The sequence below is a fragment of the Macrotis lagotis genome, chromosome 3 (genome assembly GCF_037893015.1).
Source record: "Macrotis lagotis isolate mMagLag1 chromosome 3, bilby.v1.9.chrom.fasta, whole genome shotgun sequence".
In the NCBI taxonomy this organism is placed as follows: Eukaryota; Metazoa; Chordata; class Mammalia; order Peramelemorphia; family Peramelidae; genus Macrotis; species Macrotis lagotis.
Genome location: NC_133660.1, coordinates 211,810,012 through 211,829,624, shown reverse-complemented (window position 1 = coordinate 211,829,624; position 19,613 = coordinate 211,810,012). Strand labels below are relative to the sequence as shown.

At 32.3% G+C, this 19,613-nt stretch overlaps 1 protein-coding gene across 1 annotated transcript in view; it reads left to right on the top strand.

Moving 5' to 3' along the window:
* STX18 (syntaxin 18) overlaps window positions 1-19,613 on the top strand; it is a 139,824-nt gene that overhangs the window by 84,697 nt on the left and 35,514 nt on the right. Inside the window, exons 2-6 of the mRNA XM_074229804.1 lie at window positions 2,560-2,627; window positions 7,398-7,513; window positions 10,052-10,129; window positions 10,271-10,337; window positions 13,521-13,636. Coding sequence (XP_074085905.1) covers window positions 2,560-2,627; window positions 7,398-7,513; window positions 10,052-10,129; window positions 10,271-10,337; window positions 13,521-13,636 — 445 coding nt within the window. The remainder of the gene's footprint in view (window positions 1-2,559; window positions 2,628-7,397; window positions 7,514-10,051; window positions 10,130-10,270; window positions 10,338-13,520; window positions 13,637-19,613) is intronic.

Here is a 19,613-nt window from a genome sequence, read left to right as displayed (position 1 = left end):
GATATAGATTATACATTTTCAGTCTTGTAAAAATTATTAACATATTTATTTTGTGGAAGAAAATTTGAACCAAAAAAAAGAAAGGTGAAGTGAATTTGGAAAATAATGTGCTTCATAAGTCTATATTCAGATGCTATCAGTAATTTCTCTGAAGTCAGATAACATTTTTCACCATGAGTCCTTCAGAATTATCTTGTATCATTGTATTTGCTGAGAATAACTAGTCATTTACAATTGTTCATCATACAATATTGTTGCTATTGTATACAATTGTCCTTCTTCTGCTCACTTTGCTCTTTATCAGTTCATGTAAATCTTTCCAGATTTTTCTGAAATCATCCTACTTATCGTTTCTTATCGCACAGTAATCTTCCATTACAATCATATACTACAACTTGTTCAGCCATTCCTCATATCAGTTTTGTGAAGTAGTACAAGTATTAACCCTTAAAATATTTATAGGAAAAGATTGACTTCCTGAAGGTCAAACAGTCTTGAAGGTGTGATTTAAAGACATATCTCCTAAACAAAGTCCAGCTCCTTCTGCTACGTTGTGTTGTCTTTGGCTGATCTGGGAACTAGGATCTTCCTCTGAAGCCATTCCCCATCCATTATTATTGAGGGCTGTTGGCACAGACTCTGGAGGATCCATAGTATTGGGATCAGAGCCAGGCATGGAAATGGAGGACAGTAGGCAGGTGCAGAAAGGATGAAGGAATGACTATCTACCAACCACAACAACAGCAAGTCCCAAGAGACTTACAGTCTTAGAGCCCACGAGGAATAATATGACAAGTGCAAAAAAAAAAAAATGGAATGCTAATTAAACTTTGATCATAAGATCAAAGCAACTGCTGCTGCAACTGGTAGCAAATAGTTGTGTAGTGCTGCTGAGCACTATGAGGTAAATAGTATCTCATAACAACCTTCGGAGGAAATGGCTTTTATTATCTGTGTCTTCAGATAAGGAAATAGACACACATCTAGGGAGGGGAGCTGCCCAGGGCCATAGAGCTAGTAGGTATCTAAGACTGGATTGGAACTCAGCTCCTCTTGACTCCAGGCCTGGCACTCTGCATTGTGTTGTCCTCAGCTACCTGCAGGTGGTGCAGTGGATACACGAGAGGAGGAGAAAGTTCTTTGAGATAAGATAAAGCAAAAGAAACTTGCAGCTGGAAGCATCAGGATTTAATGAAAGGCATCATTGGAATGCTGCCTTGAAGGAGAGGAGCACAGCACTAAGGCTCTAAGTTGTTAGTTCTTTGATCCTAGAGAATGTAGTGTTCAGCAAGGGAGGATCTTTTAAAAGGGAGATTCATAAACTATACACATACATGTCTAAAGTAATGCATTGAACAGTCATTATTTTAAAGCAATTTTGTGGTTTCTGAACTTTGGTGTATGTGTGTTACCTTTCTGAAAAACTAAAAACAGCAAATAATTTCTTCCTCTCCCCTTTTAGAAGTGATATTTCCCTTTAAATCTTCAGTCTTCAGACCTCTCCTCCAACTTTTTCCTTCATCCTTTTATAATTATTTGGCGACATCACACTCATCTCTTAGAGGACAGGGGACTTTGTCATTTTTTTCATTTTTATGCCTTTCAATTCAACAAGTGTACTTACTTAATGCTTACTATATATAGACTATAGTGCCAAGCAGTATGGAAGATTAAAAAATATGTAAAATAACAGTCTCCACTTTCATATAGCCATGGTAATACTTGATAAATGCAATATAGATTTGAAAACAAAGTGCTACTTAAACTAATTATTGACTAAGGGAATTAGGAAAAGCTTCGTAGAAGAGCCTCTACTTGAATTGGGCTTTTAAGGATTGTTGGGAATTGACCAGCTCAAATGGGAACATTCTAGTATTTAGAACAGCATTAGCAAGGAAGAAAAGTGTTTAGGTGATGTGTGATGCAGTTTTGGGAACCTTAGAATGTCAGACTGAAGAATTTGAACTTTACCTATTATTCTGAAAGAAGGTACCCGAGAGTTTTGAGCAAAGCAACAACTTAACCAGATCTCTCTGAATAAAACTTACTAGTCTGATAGCAGTAAAGATCTTTTAGAGAGGGATAAACTATGGACTGAGAGATGGATTATGATACTATTATTTATTATAAGTAGGTGATAATGTGGTATTAGGATGGTGGGAAGTGGATGAATTAAGAAGTAATGAGAAATTAGAACCCATGGAACATTTTGTACTTTTAATTTATACTGAGTGTAATCAACTTGGTGCAGTGACTTTTGCAGAGTTTGAGCTGAATTAAATTAAATCATATGCTAATGGTAGTTGGGAGAGATGAGACGGTAGAATCTGAAGAAACAATCAGAGCCAGTAGTCCAAGGCCAAAACCAAGACCAACAAAGTTGGATACCAAGAATGTAAAAAGAAGGGCATTACTTAAACAAAGTCCTCCAAATTGTTTAGTTAAATGAATAAACTCCCTGATAGTTCAACTTAACACCTCTGTAATCTTACTGTCTGCACAGTTAATTCAAAATTTGATTTACTTTAAGTAAGGACAATGTCTTTTTTTTTCTTTTAGATTTCCCATATTGGGAAATTGAGAGATTTTCTTCTGGAACACAGAAAAGATTACATCAATGCTTACAGGTAAGTGAATAGCACTTTTCATCCTAAGCCCTTCAGAGTTGTTCTATATCATTGTATTGCTGAGAATAGCCAAGTCATTCATAGTTGATCATTGTACAATAGTGCTGTTATTGTGTATATTGATCTCCTTGCTCTGCTTACTTCACTTTGCATTAATTCATATGTCTTCTTTTCTGAAACCATCCCATTTGTCATTTCTTACAGCACAATAATATTCCATTATAATCATATCCCAAAACTTGTTTGGTCATTCCCCAGTTGATGGGCATCCCCTCAATTTCCAATTGTTTGCCACAATAAAAAGTGTTCTATAAATATTTTTGCACATACAGGTCCATTTTCCATTCCTTTTATTTCTTTGAGATACAGACCTATGCCCTTTGCACATAGTTTCAAATTGCTCTCCAGAATAGTTGGATCAGTTTACAACTCCACCAATAGTGCAGTAGTGTCCCAATTTTTCCACATCCTTTTCAGCATTTGTTTTCCTTTTCTGTCATTTTAGCCAGTCTGGTAGGTATGAGGTGGTACCTCAGGTTTGTTCTAATTTACATTTCTCTAGACAATGGTAATTTAAAGTATTTTTCCATATGACAATAGATAGCTTTGATTTCTTTCTCTGAAAACTGCTATATTTCTTAATAAATGCTTGTTGACTGACATCAGTGAAAGCAATATAAGTTTTATATATATATATATATATATATATATATATATACACATAGTATTTAAGATTTATAATATATATTTTTATAATAGCCCTGTGAAGTAGATAACTTTTATATCATTATTATAGATAATTCAGCCAAGGCTCAGAGGAATAAAGAAAATTGCATTGAGATCTCACAGCTCATAAATTTTGACCCTTAAGTTTCAATACCAGATCTCTTGTAGTTGCAGGTTCTTTTGCTCTTTCTCTTGCAGCACCACCTCATGTCTCCTATGATCACTTTTGTTTAGGTAATTCATTAATATTTATAATAAGTTTCCCTTAAAACAACCACATTGGGCAAGTAATCATTTTTAAATGTAAGAAAACTTTTTCAGGAATGTAAGTTATATGCTCAAGTTGTACTATTAGTAATGATCAGACTTGAGAAATAGGACCCTAGGTATAGTGTTCTTTTTACTTTATTGCCTATTCAAGTAGGCTTTAATTGATATATACATATGTGTGTATGTATATATATATATATATATATATATATATATATGTATATATATATACATATATATATATTTAAAATTCTTATATGTAGCATCTTTATAAAGAGAGATTTGTATTCTAATTGTAGCAGCTTTCTTCAACTTCCAAAAATAATAGAGAAGCTTCAACACCCTAAGCAATAATATAAGCATTTTGTCAAAGAACTGAAATGCAATGCTTCTTGAAACTTATGACATAATACCTGCAATTTTGTCTATCTAAATTTAAAGATTGAAATTTAGTTTATTTATAAATTTAAATAAATTTTATTAATTTATACTTTTAATTGAATTATTGTCCTTTAACTATAAAATGAATATTATTATCTATCACATTATTCATTGTTCCACAAAACCAGAAAATAAGTTATTTTAAAGAAATTGAAATAGTCTCATGTGTATGTGTGTATTTTTAAATGTTGATTTTTTTTTAATTGTTGGCTTTAGCAGTAATTCTCTTAGCCCCAAAATGGAGACTAGAAATTGTTTGCAAATATTTTTAAAATCATAGTCAATAGTCAGTGTCTTTCCCTATTTAACAATTTATGTGAAATATTTAAACTTGACATTGCTCAAAACTAAACATATATATTCATAAAATGAATCAACATTTTAGTAATTCAGTAATTATTTTCACATTGTAATTGTATCTCCTAGGACAGTTACAAGGAGGGTCATAGACAATATTTCTAACCTACTGAAACTGAGAATACAATGGATAGTGTTAGACTTAGAGTCAGAAAGATTTGAATTCACATCCAGTCTCAAATAGTTTCCAGCTTTATCTTACACTTAACCCAGGGGTTATATACCTGGATGTATAAATTCAATGTCATCTATAAAGTAAAGGTAATTACAAGACCTATCCCACAGGGTGATTTTGAAGATCAAATGAGATAACAGAACTTCAAACACCTCATAAATGCTAGTTTTTGTTATTATTGTTATTGTTATCTATTTCTGCATGGGCTAGTTGAAGCCCTCTTTTGACCCTAATTCCTTGTCAATCCATATTAGCTGGTCTTAGGCCCTTACTGCTGGGCTCTCCTAGTAGGTCTATCTCAACACAGCCCTGCAAACATTTAAGTGTCCACTACATGCTGGGGATTGGGAATGTAAAGATAACAAATGATACTGCTTTTACCCTTAAGAAGTAAAGTGCTGCCTAGATGTAGGTTATTGCTTGTGCTAGCATATATGGTAAAATGGGATTGGGAAAAAGTGCTCAAAGATAATTGGTGACTCTCTTCTCTTTGTCCTATGCAATCTGTCTTAAGGATTCATCCCAGCCTTCCTGTCTCTTTGAATATAGTGTAGCAGCCAGCTCTCCAGAGCATTCTTTGAGAGGTATCATCAAATGAACAAACTTTAGAAACTCTTTTATTGCCTGTAGTAAAATTTGCAGAATCCTAAGCCTAGCATTTAAGTCTCTTCATAGAGTTTGTATTGTATACTTTTCCAACTTTACATTCATTTGCATATTTTAATTTTCAGTCGAACACAACCACTAGATGTATTCCAGTCTTGTCCTGTACTCTTCACTGTTCTTCCATTCCACCAGGCTTGGGACCCTTCTTTTTTTGTGTGCTATTATCACTGATAGGATATACCTAGTTTATTATTTTCATTTAAAGAGAGCATATGTCATATTACATCTTATTTGGGGGCTTAGCAGTTGAATCTGTCAAATGAACCTTGAATGTCAATTAATTCAGAGTATACAGAATAATGAAATGTACTGTACAGCTACAGTCAACTATGGTATTTTTGTGATTAGTAATTTATCGACCTTCAGTGAAAGGGGTAGATGTCATATTGGAAATAGGCCTATTCTCCATTTAACTTCTTTATTGCTTCCTCTCAGAGAATAATAATTATTACAATTTTCATTTTAATAATACTTTTTAAAACCCTGTCTAATAGCACAAGTATTATTCATATGCTTCAGAAAAGCAAACTAAGGCTCAGAGAGGTTGTGATTTGCTTATGATTGTAGAGTTAATAAGCAGAAAAACCAAAGTTCAAGACCAGGTTCCTTGACACCAAGTTCAGTCGTTATGAAACACCTAACTCATCTCAACAGATCAATGTTTCCATCATTCCCTTGTCAATTTCCTTAGGACTATTATCCTAGAACTTTTCTTCCATCCCTAATTATTGCTGCTGAAAATAATTATACAGAAGAAATCAGTAAATTGCAACACAAATAGCAAATATGTTTTGCATACCCACAGCAATTCAAGGGCATCTTTGTGAGATGGTTTGAAAATTTTAATTAGCAATTAATTTTTCTACTTAAGTAGTTTCAGTGTTTTGATAAAACTTTAATTTCAGAAACCTATTTGTTCATTTTTCTTCAGGTAAAGAGATTATATGAATATACTTATTTAAGCAAAAGAATGTTTTGTTTATTTTGAGGCTTCAAGTATATTCTCTTTTAAATACAGTGGAAACTCCTATCTTCACATATTTTATATTTCCTTGTTTTTCATTGGCTTTGAGAAAGATGCTAGTAAGAAATTGAGCAAATCAGCCATCAACTACTTAGGCATTTTCCTTTTTTGTAAGAATAAACTTGGGTTTTACAATGACTGAATAGATTTGATGTAGCACCCCCAGATAGATTTAAGTTGTTGAACAGTTTTCTAAGGGCATTTCATACTGTATTTTCTCATGGGACACACAAGTATCAAAATCTTCAGCCATGGAGAAGATCTGATGATTTTTTTTTAGTGTCTGATGAATTTTAATAAACGTATAATAAATAAAAGCTTAGGTAACATCCAATGAATAATTTTCTAGTCACTTCTAGCTGTTATATTCTTACTTAGAAGTACTAAATTTGTATTTCTTTATTCATGTAAAATTCACATTTTCCAGATGTTTGAAAGACAGGGGAAAGAAAATAGAGAATTCCAGGCTAGGGTTCTAGTTATCATGGCAACAAGAGGAAGAAAAGTTGGATGGGAACCAGATCCTTGAATTCAGGGACCAGTCTTGGGTACTAGAAGTTTTTAATTCTCTTGAGACATTCACTACCTTGAACTGGAGGTTTAATGAACACAAAAGATTTAGAGTATAACAAGGTAAAAGGTCACAGGTTCTCTGGATCAAAAATTAAGAACTGGGTCAAATGTCTAAAAACTCATGCAGATCATTAAAACCCTTAAGGCCAGTGTGAGTTCTTTCTCATTGCCAATTACTTTTTTCCTTTCTATTGGCTTATTAAAATGTGCCTCCACAAGGCATTTTAGAAAGCAACAATCTTGTTTACCTGTAGTAACCTTTAGATTCCTACCATAACTTCTGAAATTGTGGGGGGCTTTTAATGGTCAGAGAAACATTTGAGCTGGTTTCTTGTAATTCAAAAGAATTATTAAATATAGAACTCCTAGGTCTCTTGAACCCTGTAAGCTATCATTACCTGTTTATTCTTTTAATGTCCTGTTTATTCCATTTTTGATATAAAATTTTTTGTCTTTAAGAAAAGTGGTTTGGAAATAAGACAAACTGTAAGTTTTTTAAATCTTATTGTTGTTTGCTACTTTCACTTTTTTGTTTTAGCCACATTATGTCTGACTTTATGAGAATGACAGATACCGAACGGGATCAGATTGATCAAGATGCCCAAATATTTATGAGGACATGTTCAGAAGCAATTCAACAACTAAGAACAGAAGGTAAAATATTTTTAAAATAATGCCTCTTCAATGACTAAAAGAAACATCAGTATTTATAGATCAAGTAGTCACCGAATAATTAAGATATCAAAGCAATTAAAAATCTTGTGACATTTTGCTATTATTTTGGGTTTCTTATCTAAGTTTTCTGTTCAGTGTTGTAATCCAAGGTATTATAATAGTAACAATTTGGTTCCTTTTTAATCCTTTAAAAATGCATATAAGAGTAAGAAGGTATAAAAGTACATTGAATTTTTGAAAAAAATTAAGCATCTATGCTGTTTTGGACTTGGAAAGAAAGATAAAGTAAAACATAGTTCTTATCCTCAAGCATTTTCTTATCAATTTGAAGAGGTAAGCCTTAATCATAAATAGCTAGAATTCATATTTGAATATAAGTATAAAGGTAATATCCAGAGTGCTTGATGATAAATATTGACAGGTGAAAGTGTTTTCCCAAATCACCTAATCCAATCCATACTGGTCAGGAATCTTTCTTTTTGTTTTTTTTTTTTGTTTGTTTGTTTTGTTTTGTTTTAAAGAATGAGGGAGGGCTGCTAGGTGGCACAGTGCATAAAGCACCGGTCCTAGAGTCAGGAGTACCTGTGTTCAAATCCAGTCTCAGACACTTAATAATTACCTAGCTGTGTGGCCTTGGGCAAGCCGCTTAACTCCATTTGCCTTGCAAAAACGTAATAAATAAATAGATAGACAAATAAATAAACAAACAAACAAACAAATAAATAGATGAATAAATGAATGAATAAATGAAAATAAATAAATGAAAATAAATAAAAATAAAAATAAAAAAATAAAAGAATGAGGGAAAGCAGTTATTTGCTTAATGGAGTTAGAAAATTCATCTCAGAAAGAGAAAGAATTTGAGAAGCAGAACCTTCAAAGCAGGTTCATTCTAGACAGTCATAGATGAGAAGAGGAGGAAATGGTAAGTGCCTTACTTTCCCTTAAATTATAAGAAAGCTTGAAGGAGAATAGTGTGAGATAAGACTGAAAAAGTAAATTTGAGCCAGATTCTGAAAGGTCTTGACTTAAATTATAATTATGAATAAGAGTAAGAAGTTAGCTGCTGACAAACTTCACAAATGAAGGTCACATTTTCTTCAGTCTTTTAACATTTACTCAGATAAAATCCCATCTTCTATAAAACATCTTTTCCTAGATCACTTAATTCTAATTTCCCTTCTATTGATGTTCTCTAATTTGTGCTGTAGAGTATTATTTCCTCCTTTTGACTTGGAGCTCCTTGAGGACAGGGATTGCCTTTGACTTTCTCTTCATGACCCTGTGAATCATAATGTCTGTAGTGTTTTCTTGGCAAAGATACAGGAATGTTTTTTTTTTCCTTCAGAACATTAAGGCAAACAGAGAGAGGTTAAGTCACTTATCCAAAGTCAGACAGCTAATAAGTGTCTGATTTGAACTCAGGTCTTCTTGACTCATGGCCCAGCACTGGCATATAGTAGATGTTCAATAATATTTTTCAATATTTGTTGTTGAAGGAGGAGGAGGAAAACAAGGTCAAAAAAAGGCTTTTGGTACAGAGTATTATATTATTGTAAAGGACACTAGTATCTCCTAGTCATCCAAATCCTCAGTCTCTTTGTAGTCTTAGGTAAAATCCTACTTTCTACAAGGAGCCTTTCCTATTCCTTCCCTCCCCCCAGTTCCCCAATGTCCTTCCTTCTGGGAATTTATCTTCATGTGATCCTGTCCAGAGGTTGGTTTAGTGGTCATTGTTCACATGTTGCCTCCTCCATTAGAATTGGGGCTCCTTGAGCACAGAGATTGAACTCTGCCTTTCTTTGTATGTCTGCCCAGTGCTCTGGAAGGTGCCTATAACTTCATCTGTGCTTTGTGACTAACTGAATAGTCATGAAAACACTATGATTTTTAATCTCCTGAAGTCATCCTCTGGTCCTAATGATGATACAACTTTGAACCAAGGCTCTTGAAAACTGTTTACACATCTTGAGTTCTAGTATCCCCTCCAGAACTAACTAGAAAGCACATATCTACAGATCTGCCAGTATCTTTCAGCCAAGAACTAGCCTCACCAGATTTGGAAAGACTTCTCACTAGATTAGTTCCTAAAAGTAGTAATTTTTCCCATCCACAGCAACAAATGAAGACCCTTTTCTAAGGTTTAGGTGGGATATAATCTTTCAGAAATTGTAGAGAATCCACAGCTTTGTCATTATCAAAGATTCATACACATCATCCAGCTTGATAGACTGATACAGATGGTGTCATGATCCTTTAGCAGAATATTATCTGAAAGTAATGATCAAATTTAAATTATTTGACCATAGTTTCTGTTCTTTTTTAATCTCTGGCTATTATAAAGTCTAATAAATCATAGGTTTATGAAAATGTAATATGTCACTTTATGCAGGTTTCCTTCATGGATATAAATTTTAAATGCTTTATTCAAATAAGCTGCTATAGAAGAAGCTGAATAATGTTTTCTTTCATATAATTAAGCACAAAGTAATAAAGTAATGTCCTTTTTCATTTCAGCACACAAGGAAGTGCATTCTCAGCAAGTAAAGGAACACCGAAGCGCAGTCCTGGATTTCATTGAAGATTATTTAAAAAGTATTTAATTTAGTTTATCATAAAAATGAAATATAACATTTACCAATTACTTGAAAAAATCTCTTTTATTTAAAATATTTTATGAACAATTTTGACCAGGAAACAATTTAAAAATTGAACTGTTTCAACTTCTGTTAACAGGAGTTTGTAAAATTTATTCTGAGCAGAGAGCTATCCGAGTTAAACGCGTGGTGGATAAAAAAAGATTGTAAGTATTCTATCTATAAGAAATGAGCAAATGCTTTATATTTATGGCAATAATTTCTTTTTTTGTTTGTTTTGTTTTTTAGTTTTGCAAGGCAATGGGGTTAAGTGATTTGCCCAAGATCACAGAGCTAGGTAATTATTAAGTGTCTGAGGCTGGATTTGAACTCAGGTCCTCCTGACTCCAATGCCAGTGCTCTATCCACTGCACCAACTAACTGCACCAATAATTTCTTAATTGAAAAAATATGAAAGCATACATAAATTTTTTTGAGTATTCATCAGGCACATGTATTCTTGGCACTAAAAACAGGTAGTCTATTTACACTATCTACAAGATAATTTCTTATCTTCAACTAGATTAAATTGAGAAATTTTGTGATATTTCCAGAAAACATGTAACTGAATTGATGTTTTAAGGTAAATTTTCATTATTGTGATAGTTTCCTAAACTGATAATTAAGAATTTACTATGTGTCATACACAGGGCTGGTAATACAAATACAAGAAAGAGAAAAAAAGACAATTCTTGCCTATCATTCCATAGCTAATTTTAAATAAGTTTGGGTTACTCTCTGGCTTCTCTTGATATAAATCACTAGGAACTAACTGTACTATATTTTATATTTCTTTTAAAAAATAATTTCTGTAGCATATAACCTACCCATCTCAGTTACTTAACATTTAATATATACAACCTTATTGTTATTTCTAATTTATTTTTGGGTCCTCTATCTCCACCTGGATAGTTAAATCCTTTAATGTAGGGATTGTGTATAATATCTATGTATCTGATATTCCTAGTGGGTATCAAATAAATGTTTTTTGGGAAAAATGGATGAATATAATTTCATTAAAGTAGTTAAGCTACCTGAATTATTTATTATTCAAATGCATAATACAAAAATACTCCAAGCCCATGTCTCTTTCTGAAATTTACTTTTAAAATTGTAATTTATCCAGCAGTGCTCACTTCACTTAAATTAGGAGACTTATTCTTAAATCTTGGATTTGTTTTTAAACTTGAAAAGCCTTTTTTTGAAATTGTATATATATTTTTTTCCTACTTCTCCCAATCCTGATCAGTTTTCTCCTCCCTACCCCTTTACCGTGCTTTTTGATAAAAATTTAAAATGGAAGCCCATGTGTGGGAAGTGGTAAACAGATGTAGGCCAGGTGGAGATTCTTTTTGATTGCATCTGTGATAGACTCAGCCTTTAGTTAAATTAGTTAAAATAAATGATGGGGCATAAACTGATCTTTCTGATGACTTTTTAAAATTACTTTTAAAAAAAACCCTTCAGCTAGTTGATTATAATTTCCCCAAGGATATCGGTAGACTCTTTATGTGATAATTAGAATCTGTTTTTATCACTTAGACAAAGTCAAGTGCTTTTTTTAAAGTCTGCGTCACATACTTTTTATGCATTTTTAATTGAAATCTGGCGCATTAACATACTTTGGAAGCAAAAGATCACAAATAATAAAAGACACATTTATTTAAGTCAATCCTACAGTGAATTTTTTTACAGAATTTTAGTACATAAATAAGTATGTGCTTGTTAACACATCTTAAATATTTTAACTATAGTTAGATAATATATTAGAATTTTCATGTGTATCAAATGAAAATAAATGTACTATTTATATATACTTTTTTCCTTTTTGTACATTTTGAAATTTATATCTAACTTTTTTTTACCATTTATAATTTTATCCAATTCTCCTAATAAAATTGTTGTACTATGTAAAGTCTAACTTCTATTTCTACAGATTTGGCATATCCATAGAATTTTTATGACATGATATTAATAGTTTTGATAAAAAACGTAAAAGAGACTTTGTTTTTTTAACAGTCTTCTTTGAAAATCCCATACCTCAATTTCCTCAAGCCTAGCAACTGAAGGGAGGTGGGGGTGGGGGGAGGAAGAGGGTGGGAGGAAGGACTAATAACAGTATGCTGCAAGATGAGAGCCATGCTGAAAAAATGACTGCCTTAACCAAAATACCACCGACACCATAAGCAGAATACTTGTGTCTTAGATGCAGAACTTCTTTTTTTTTAATTATTTTTTGAATTTACAATTTTTCCCCCCGATCTCACTTCCTTAATCTTTACATTGTTTCCATGCTATACAATTGATCAAAATTGAATGTGTGAGAGAAAAATCATATCCTTAAGGAAAAAACGAAGTATAAGAGATAGCAAAATTATATAATAAGATACCTTTTTTTAAAAAAAATTAAAGATAATAGTCTTTGGTCTTTATTTGAGCCCCACAATTCTTTCTTTGGATTCAGATGGTATTCTCCATCACAATTACCCTAAAATTATCCCTGATTGTTGCACTGATCAACTGAGCAAGTCCATTAAGGTTGAGCATCACCCCCATGTTGCTGTTAGGGTGTACAATGTTTTTCTGGTTCTGCTCATCTTGCTCAGTAGCAGTTCATGCAGATCCTTCCAAGCTTCTCTGAATTCCCATTCCTCCTGGTTTCTAATAGAAAAATAGTGTTTCATAACATACATATACCACAATTTGTTCAACCATTCCCCAATTAATGGACATTCACTCAATTTCCAATTCTTTGGAAATTGCTAGGAATATTTTTGTACAAGTGATGTTTTTTACCCTTTTGCATTGATCTCTTCAGGGTATAAACTCAGTAGTGGTATTGCTGGATCAAAGGGTATGCACATTAGTGTCCCAGCTTTCCCACATCCCTTCCAACATTAATCATTGTCCTTTCTGATCATATTGGCCAGTCTGAAAGGTGTGAGGTGGTATCTCAGAGATGATTTAATTGGATGCAGAACTTCTTAAGGCATAGAACTTGAAGTAATTACTGTGCCTGCATCCCTCTATAAGTACCATTTATTACATATGTGCTTTCCAAAATAAACATTTCTGTTTCTTCAGAGTCTAGGGGAAAACGTACAGGCAAAACTATAAGTAGATTTGACTCTAAATGGGGTAGCAGTCATTATTGGTAGAAGGAAGAAAGACCCATATGGATACTTGATGCATATAGTAACACAGAATAGTAATTCTAAAAGAGATCAAGTTGTGTCTACTTTTATGGTTAAAATGGAATCATTCATATTGGTATTTATCTTACTCTATTGTTTTAAAGGAAAATCAATTATATAACTAAAAACATTTAAAATATTTTTTTGTATTTATAGGTCCAGGCTTGAACCTGACCAGAGTAGTAAATCTACAGAATCTTCTTCATCTGAAAAAGTTTCACATATTTCTTCAGAAGAATCTGAAGAAAAATCTAACACTGAAGAAAATCGAGGTATTAGTTTAAAAAAAGAGTATCCTGATAATTTTCAGACCTTCGAGTTGAAGAGAAGATATCCCAATGTAGTATGGCCATGCATTTGAATCTTTGTTCTGCTACATACTAGCTATATGATTTTGGGAAGATGTTTTCTACCCCCACTGGACCTCCTTTCACTCAACTAAAACATCAGAGGATTAGACTAAGTGATCTCTAAAGTGCTTTGCAGGTCTAATTCATGTGATTCTAAGAACATGTGATGTAGAAAGAGGAGCACTTGGAATCAGGAAACTTGAGTTCTACACTTTATTATTATGCCTCTTAACTAACCTTTTAACTGACCTAACATAACTAATCTCTATGAACTTTAATTTTCTCACCCTCAAAATGGGGGTAATAATATCAACTTCACTTTACCTCACAAAGTTTTTTGATTATCAAAAATAATGTTATATAAATGCACTTAGAAAACTCTAAAGTACTATTATACAGATATTAAAATACAATCAAATTATTCATATATCTGGACATAGACTTCAGAAACTGTTAGGCTTAAAGAAAAGGATTTGATATGATTGTATGTATCAAGGAAAGATAGAAAGGAAGTATGGCTCAGATTCAAGAAAACTATAAAATGAAGCAACAAATCTAAGACTTTCAGTCCTATGACCAGTGAACCACTTGCTTCTTTTTCATTCCCTTGTTCCATCCCCACACCCACCAGGCACTGCATTTTGACAGAGTTTACAGTTTTCACAGATGACTTCTGGATCCAATTTTGTATTGGATCTCATTAATACCATTTACTAACCAACAGAAGCAAATGGGACAGAATTAAAGTGTATATGTATATAATACATAGCTGATTTCTGTAATTAGACATATTTTATTTTATGTTATTTTGCTTAGAATTTGACTTTTACTCTGCATGAATTATAATAGAATAATTATGGAAGAAAAGTAAAATAGTAGAACATTATAGAATGGAATCTTGGAGATCCCTTAATTTACAGATATGGGAAATTTGTTTTGGTCCTTTTTATTCTTGAAACAAAGTACCACTAGAGCAATAATTTTCAGATTTATTCAGTACAAAGACCACTTCTTTTGCTGGGTTAGTGATGGAGAGAATCTCTCTGATTTAATGGGTATTGCTTTAATGAGATACCATTCAAGTACATTTGTGTATACACATATTCATATAGATGTGATATGTATGTGTACATGTATGAATGAGTGATATTTTATTTAAAAGTATGTATTTATATTTTATATAATCACCTATGTTATATATAATGTAAGTATCTACACACACACACACACACATATACACACATAAGTATATATGTATAGACATATGTGCCAACAACTTTCTTAATTTTATGGTTTATTGCCCTTTGTTATTATCTGTTCTTGGAACTTTAGATGTTGTCTCACCACTTGGTGGCCTCATTTAACACATACATTTGCACCATTTGGGAAATTATTCCCTTTGTTCCCTAGAATAACTAGGTAATAAATGCACAAAATAAATTTTAAAAAGATTTTTCAAACTATTAATTTTTATTTTCTTAGTATTTTTCGATTTCTTCTTCATTTTATAAATACATTGCATAAATTTTATCTAGAACTATTGATACTTGTTTGAAAACAAATGCAGTGACTTCAGAAACAGTCTTCTATTATATAAAATTCACTCTTAAGACTATTATAAAAAACATCTAAACTAAGATTGAAATGTTTTCCAATTACTTTCTCAAGCTCCTATTTCTTCTCCAATTTAAAAGTTGTGTACCTGTCCCTCAGGCAGTAAAAGATAAATGTCTAAGGAAAACTATTCCTTAAATTTCTTTTCTAAGATATATATTCTCTAATGCTTTGTAATAATACTTGTTTCTATCTAATCTTGTAGGAAAGTTGTGAGGAAAATGTTTTGTAAACTTTTAAAATGCTCTAATGTGAGTTATTTATACATTTACACTGTCCTTTTGTGAGAGAACAGGTATTAATACAGAATAGTTATCACCTGAGAGTGACAGAATTCAGATTTAAAAATTGGACTTCCAAATCTTGTTTTTTGGGAGTTGCATTGTTAGTCATTGGAAGTTTGTTTGGTTTTTTTTGAGATTATACCCTCATTTTTCTCTCTTACCCATCCATCATCTGCTGCCTCTTTCCTCACTTGTTCTCACAGATGCTTGGCCTTCCTCTCATTTGAGTTCCATTTTTCATTATTTCATTATACATTATACATTTATAAATTTTTCATGTATAATATATATTACACAATAAACTATTTATTTGGTTGTGTAGACTCTCAAAGTGAATCCTTAGTCATGAAGAAAAAGAAAAACCCTTTTCTTTTAAAATTATATATAGAGAGAAAATTATGTAAACTTATCCATGTGACACTGTTATTTCAAAAGTAAATATAACATGTTTGTTTTGTTAATATTTCAAAAGTTTAGGTGACATCTTGTTTTATTAGAAGACCCCAATTATTTGACAGAATGAGCTTTACAGGGGCAACTAGGTGGTGCAGCAGATAGAGTATTGGCCCTGGAGTCAGGAGGGCCTGAGTTCAAATTTGGCCTCAGTCACTTAATAATTACCTAGCTGTGTGACCTTGGGCAAGTCACTTAATCCCACTGCCTTGCAAAAACCAAAAAATAAAATAAACCTGAATGAGCTTTACAAATGTGTGTGTGTGTGTGTGTGTGTATTTAACTTCATTTTGAAGTACCTTATGTATCTATATTAGGTTAATATTAGCACCAAAGAGGAAAATCTTATATATTTTCTTTTCAAGGGCAAGAAACATTTTTATTTGTTCCCTTTCTTGCTGATTCAAAAATCCAATTCTAGTTTCATCTCTAAAGAAAACTTCTCAATTGGAGTCAAAGTTTCATAGTGACGGGTAATAAAAGAAAACAAGGAGAAGTCACTTTGGGAGGTTGATCCAGTTTCTTATCTTGGTGCTCAACTCATTCTGGGTGCCTGATCCTCTTAATGAGCTCAGAGCTGCCTCTTGACAACTGAGGCAAAGCCCAAAAGTAATTGGTTCCAATGGGATAGGAAGGAAATGAAAAGAAAACAATATTTGCTCCTATATGTAGAACTACATACAGTTCATGTTAGTGTTGTTGTGAATTTAAACTCAGTTTGTCTGAAATGTTCAATTATAATCTTTATATTTTTAAATGGTTTCTTCCTTAAAATATTCTTATCTAAGGATTTTCAATTCAGTGGAGGTAGAAAGCATGCTTTAAAAATAGTTTGGTTTAACTCAACATTTCAAAAATTGTTATTTTGCCAGTTTTCTGATCTACCCAATAATCATGTTTAATATTAGCTACTGGTTGCATTAAAGAGATGTTTGTCATCATTTATCATTGCTAGAAATCATAATAAGGAAGTTCTGCTGGAATTGGAGTTGTTGTTAATCATATCAGTATGCACATTCTGATTCCACTTTCTTTACAAGGATTGGAATTTTTGTCATTGGTGATAACTTATAAAGGTTTGATCTCACCCTTGACACTCCCTCCTGACAATCAGCAATTAGGTCAAGTTTTTTCATCACCAGTGGTTTTCAAAATGTTTTTTTTAACCTATCCTTTAAGTTCAGAAAACTCCACAAAACAGCTTCCCATCATATTGTCCTTTCCAATAAAAATTAACAAGAATGCTATTTCTTTCTGTAAGAATTCGTGAATGACCTTGGTGCTAACTTGGTTGAGACACCATTTGGGATCTGGGAAACAATTTATGCATTTCTATGACAAACAAAAGATTAGATTGAGATATACTATGAGATATACTATGCATGAAATAGGGACTCAGTACACATGGTTAAAAAATTTTATTTATGTCATAAACATTAAATTTGCAAGAAAGTTTACTAATCAAGGCACTCTCAGATTTATTCATGAATCATGCTTATAAATCATAAATCCATCTAGCCACCTTTTCCCTAAAAGGACTAGAGTTTAATTTTCTCCTAATATTAATATTTTTTATTGATGCATTTTGTTATGACACAAGAGACATTTCCAAGGAGCACCCAAACAAATTCTTCTTACAAAGCAACATTCAACCAAAGTTAATTTATCAGTCCCTCAAATAAATGAAAAGATGTGCCCTTTAATTTTGGTATGATATCAACATTGACTTTGACCAGGAGTCTTTTGCTTCTCAATGTTGATTTTTTTCACATTTTCATCATCATTGTTTATGTTCCCATAGCTCTGTTAAAATAACAATCTTAACAATTTTAATAATAATAAAAAAAACAGCTATTGCTTGAAGTTGCTGGGCCCAAAGTTTTTCCCCATTTCTCTCCCCATATCCTTAATAGATTAACCTCAATTTTCAAAAGTTTAAGTATACCTCAAATGATTGTGACATCAATTTAAACTTGCTTTCTATTTTCAGGGAGCTAAAGAAAAGCTTATCAACTTTTTTTTCTTTTATATTAACAGTTAAACAGTGGTTTACCTATGAACCTTCTCTTTAGATTAAATAATGCAGTCACCTTTATAATCTCATGATCTAAAATTATATAGAATAGTAAAGTTTTACCAATGCTTTCAAGTACCAGGATAGGCATAGTTATCTCAAATTTATAGATAAGCAAACCAGCCTTCAGAGAGATTGTATAATTTACCCAAAGGTATATGCAGAGAGGTACTAGAATCAAGTTTTCTAATGCCTAACCTCATACTTATTCAACTACAGCACATTGGTTATCCTCTGCTTCCTATTTTATCCTTTTTCATTGTTTTTCCACTAGAACTACCTAATATTTCTATTTCTCATTCTCCATGGTCAGTCTTTCCATTTCATCAACATTTATGAAAATAATTTTAGCATCTCAAAAATATATGATAATAAATATAGGCAAATTTAGTTGACAGATTGGTTTCATTTTTCATCTTTTGGTAGTTCATATGCCAGTTTCCTCTTCAAGTACCTCTAAGATATTGTGATTCATTTGAACTCTCTGCCAGGTTTTCTGTCAGTGTTACAATGGACATTGTAATTTACTTTGTTTTCCATCTTATCATTCTTTTGGTGGTCTAGAGTTTATCTTTTTTGTTGATGTTGTTGTTTTAATGGAGCTCCAGCATTTGAAATTTCTCATTAAAAATCCCATACAAAATAGTTTACTAACCCTGAATATATGCCTTCCACATATCTCAGTGGAGCTGTGATCTCATAATTGGAGATAGTTGGAAAGGTAGGGTGGTTTAATAGAAAGAGTCCTGAGTTTGGAGACAAAAAGGATTTGATTCCTTCCTCTAATGTCTATTAGCTATGTGACCTTGGGCAAGACCTTTGATGTCTTTTTACCTCAATATCCTCATCTGCCGATACTATATGTAGAACTTCTCCTCCCCCCACCCCACTCACCTGTACAGATTGTAATTCAACCATGGCTTCTCACCCTGTGCAGTTTGTATCTTTGACCTTAAACATATAATCTATAAAGGATATAGAGTCAGTATTCTGCAGGGTCTTGCTTTATATTCTATAATATTTGGATAATGTGGTTTTTTTTTAATATTTGGATATCATTGAGTAACAATACCATTGTAATATTTGGACTGTCCATCAGCTATCCTTGATTCCTTTTAGGTGATCAATTCCTGTCTTTTTCAGTTGGACATGTCTTTTATGCTGTTTTGTAGACCACTCTTCATATAAATAATCTTTGTGCTGTTTAGGCCTTAGAACTGCCCATTCATTTCTTTATAATATTCCATGATTCACAACTATTTAATATTACCAGACTATTTAGAAATACATGTTAGAAAGATGAACTTTGCTATAAAAGAACAATTTAGTGTCTTGAAAACAATATACATTATCCCAAATCCAACCTGATCATCTCTCTTCCCATTTATTAATCCTGGACCTAGTTTATTGTCCATCTGTAGTGTCCAATCAGTGAGTTTCATGAACTGCCCTTCCAAATAAATACATTTTTTAT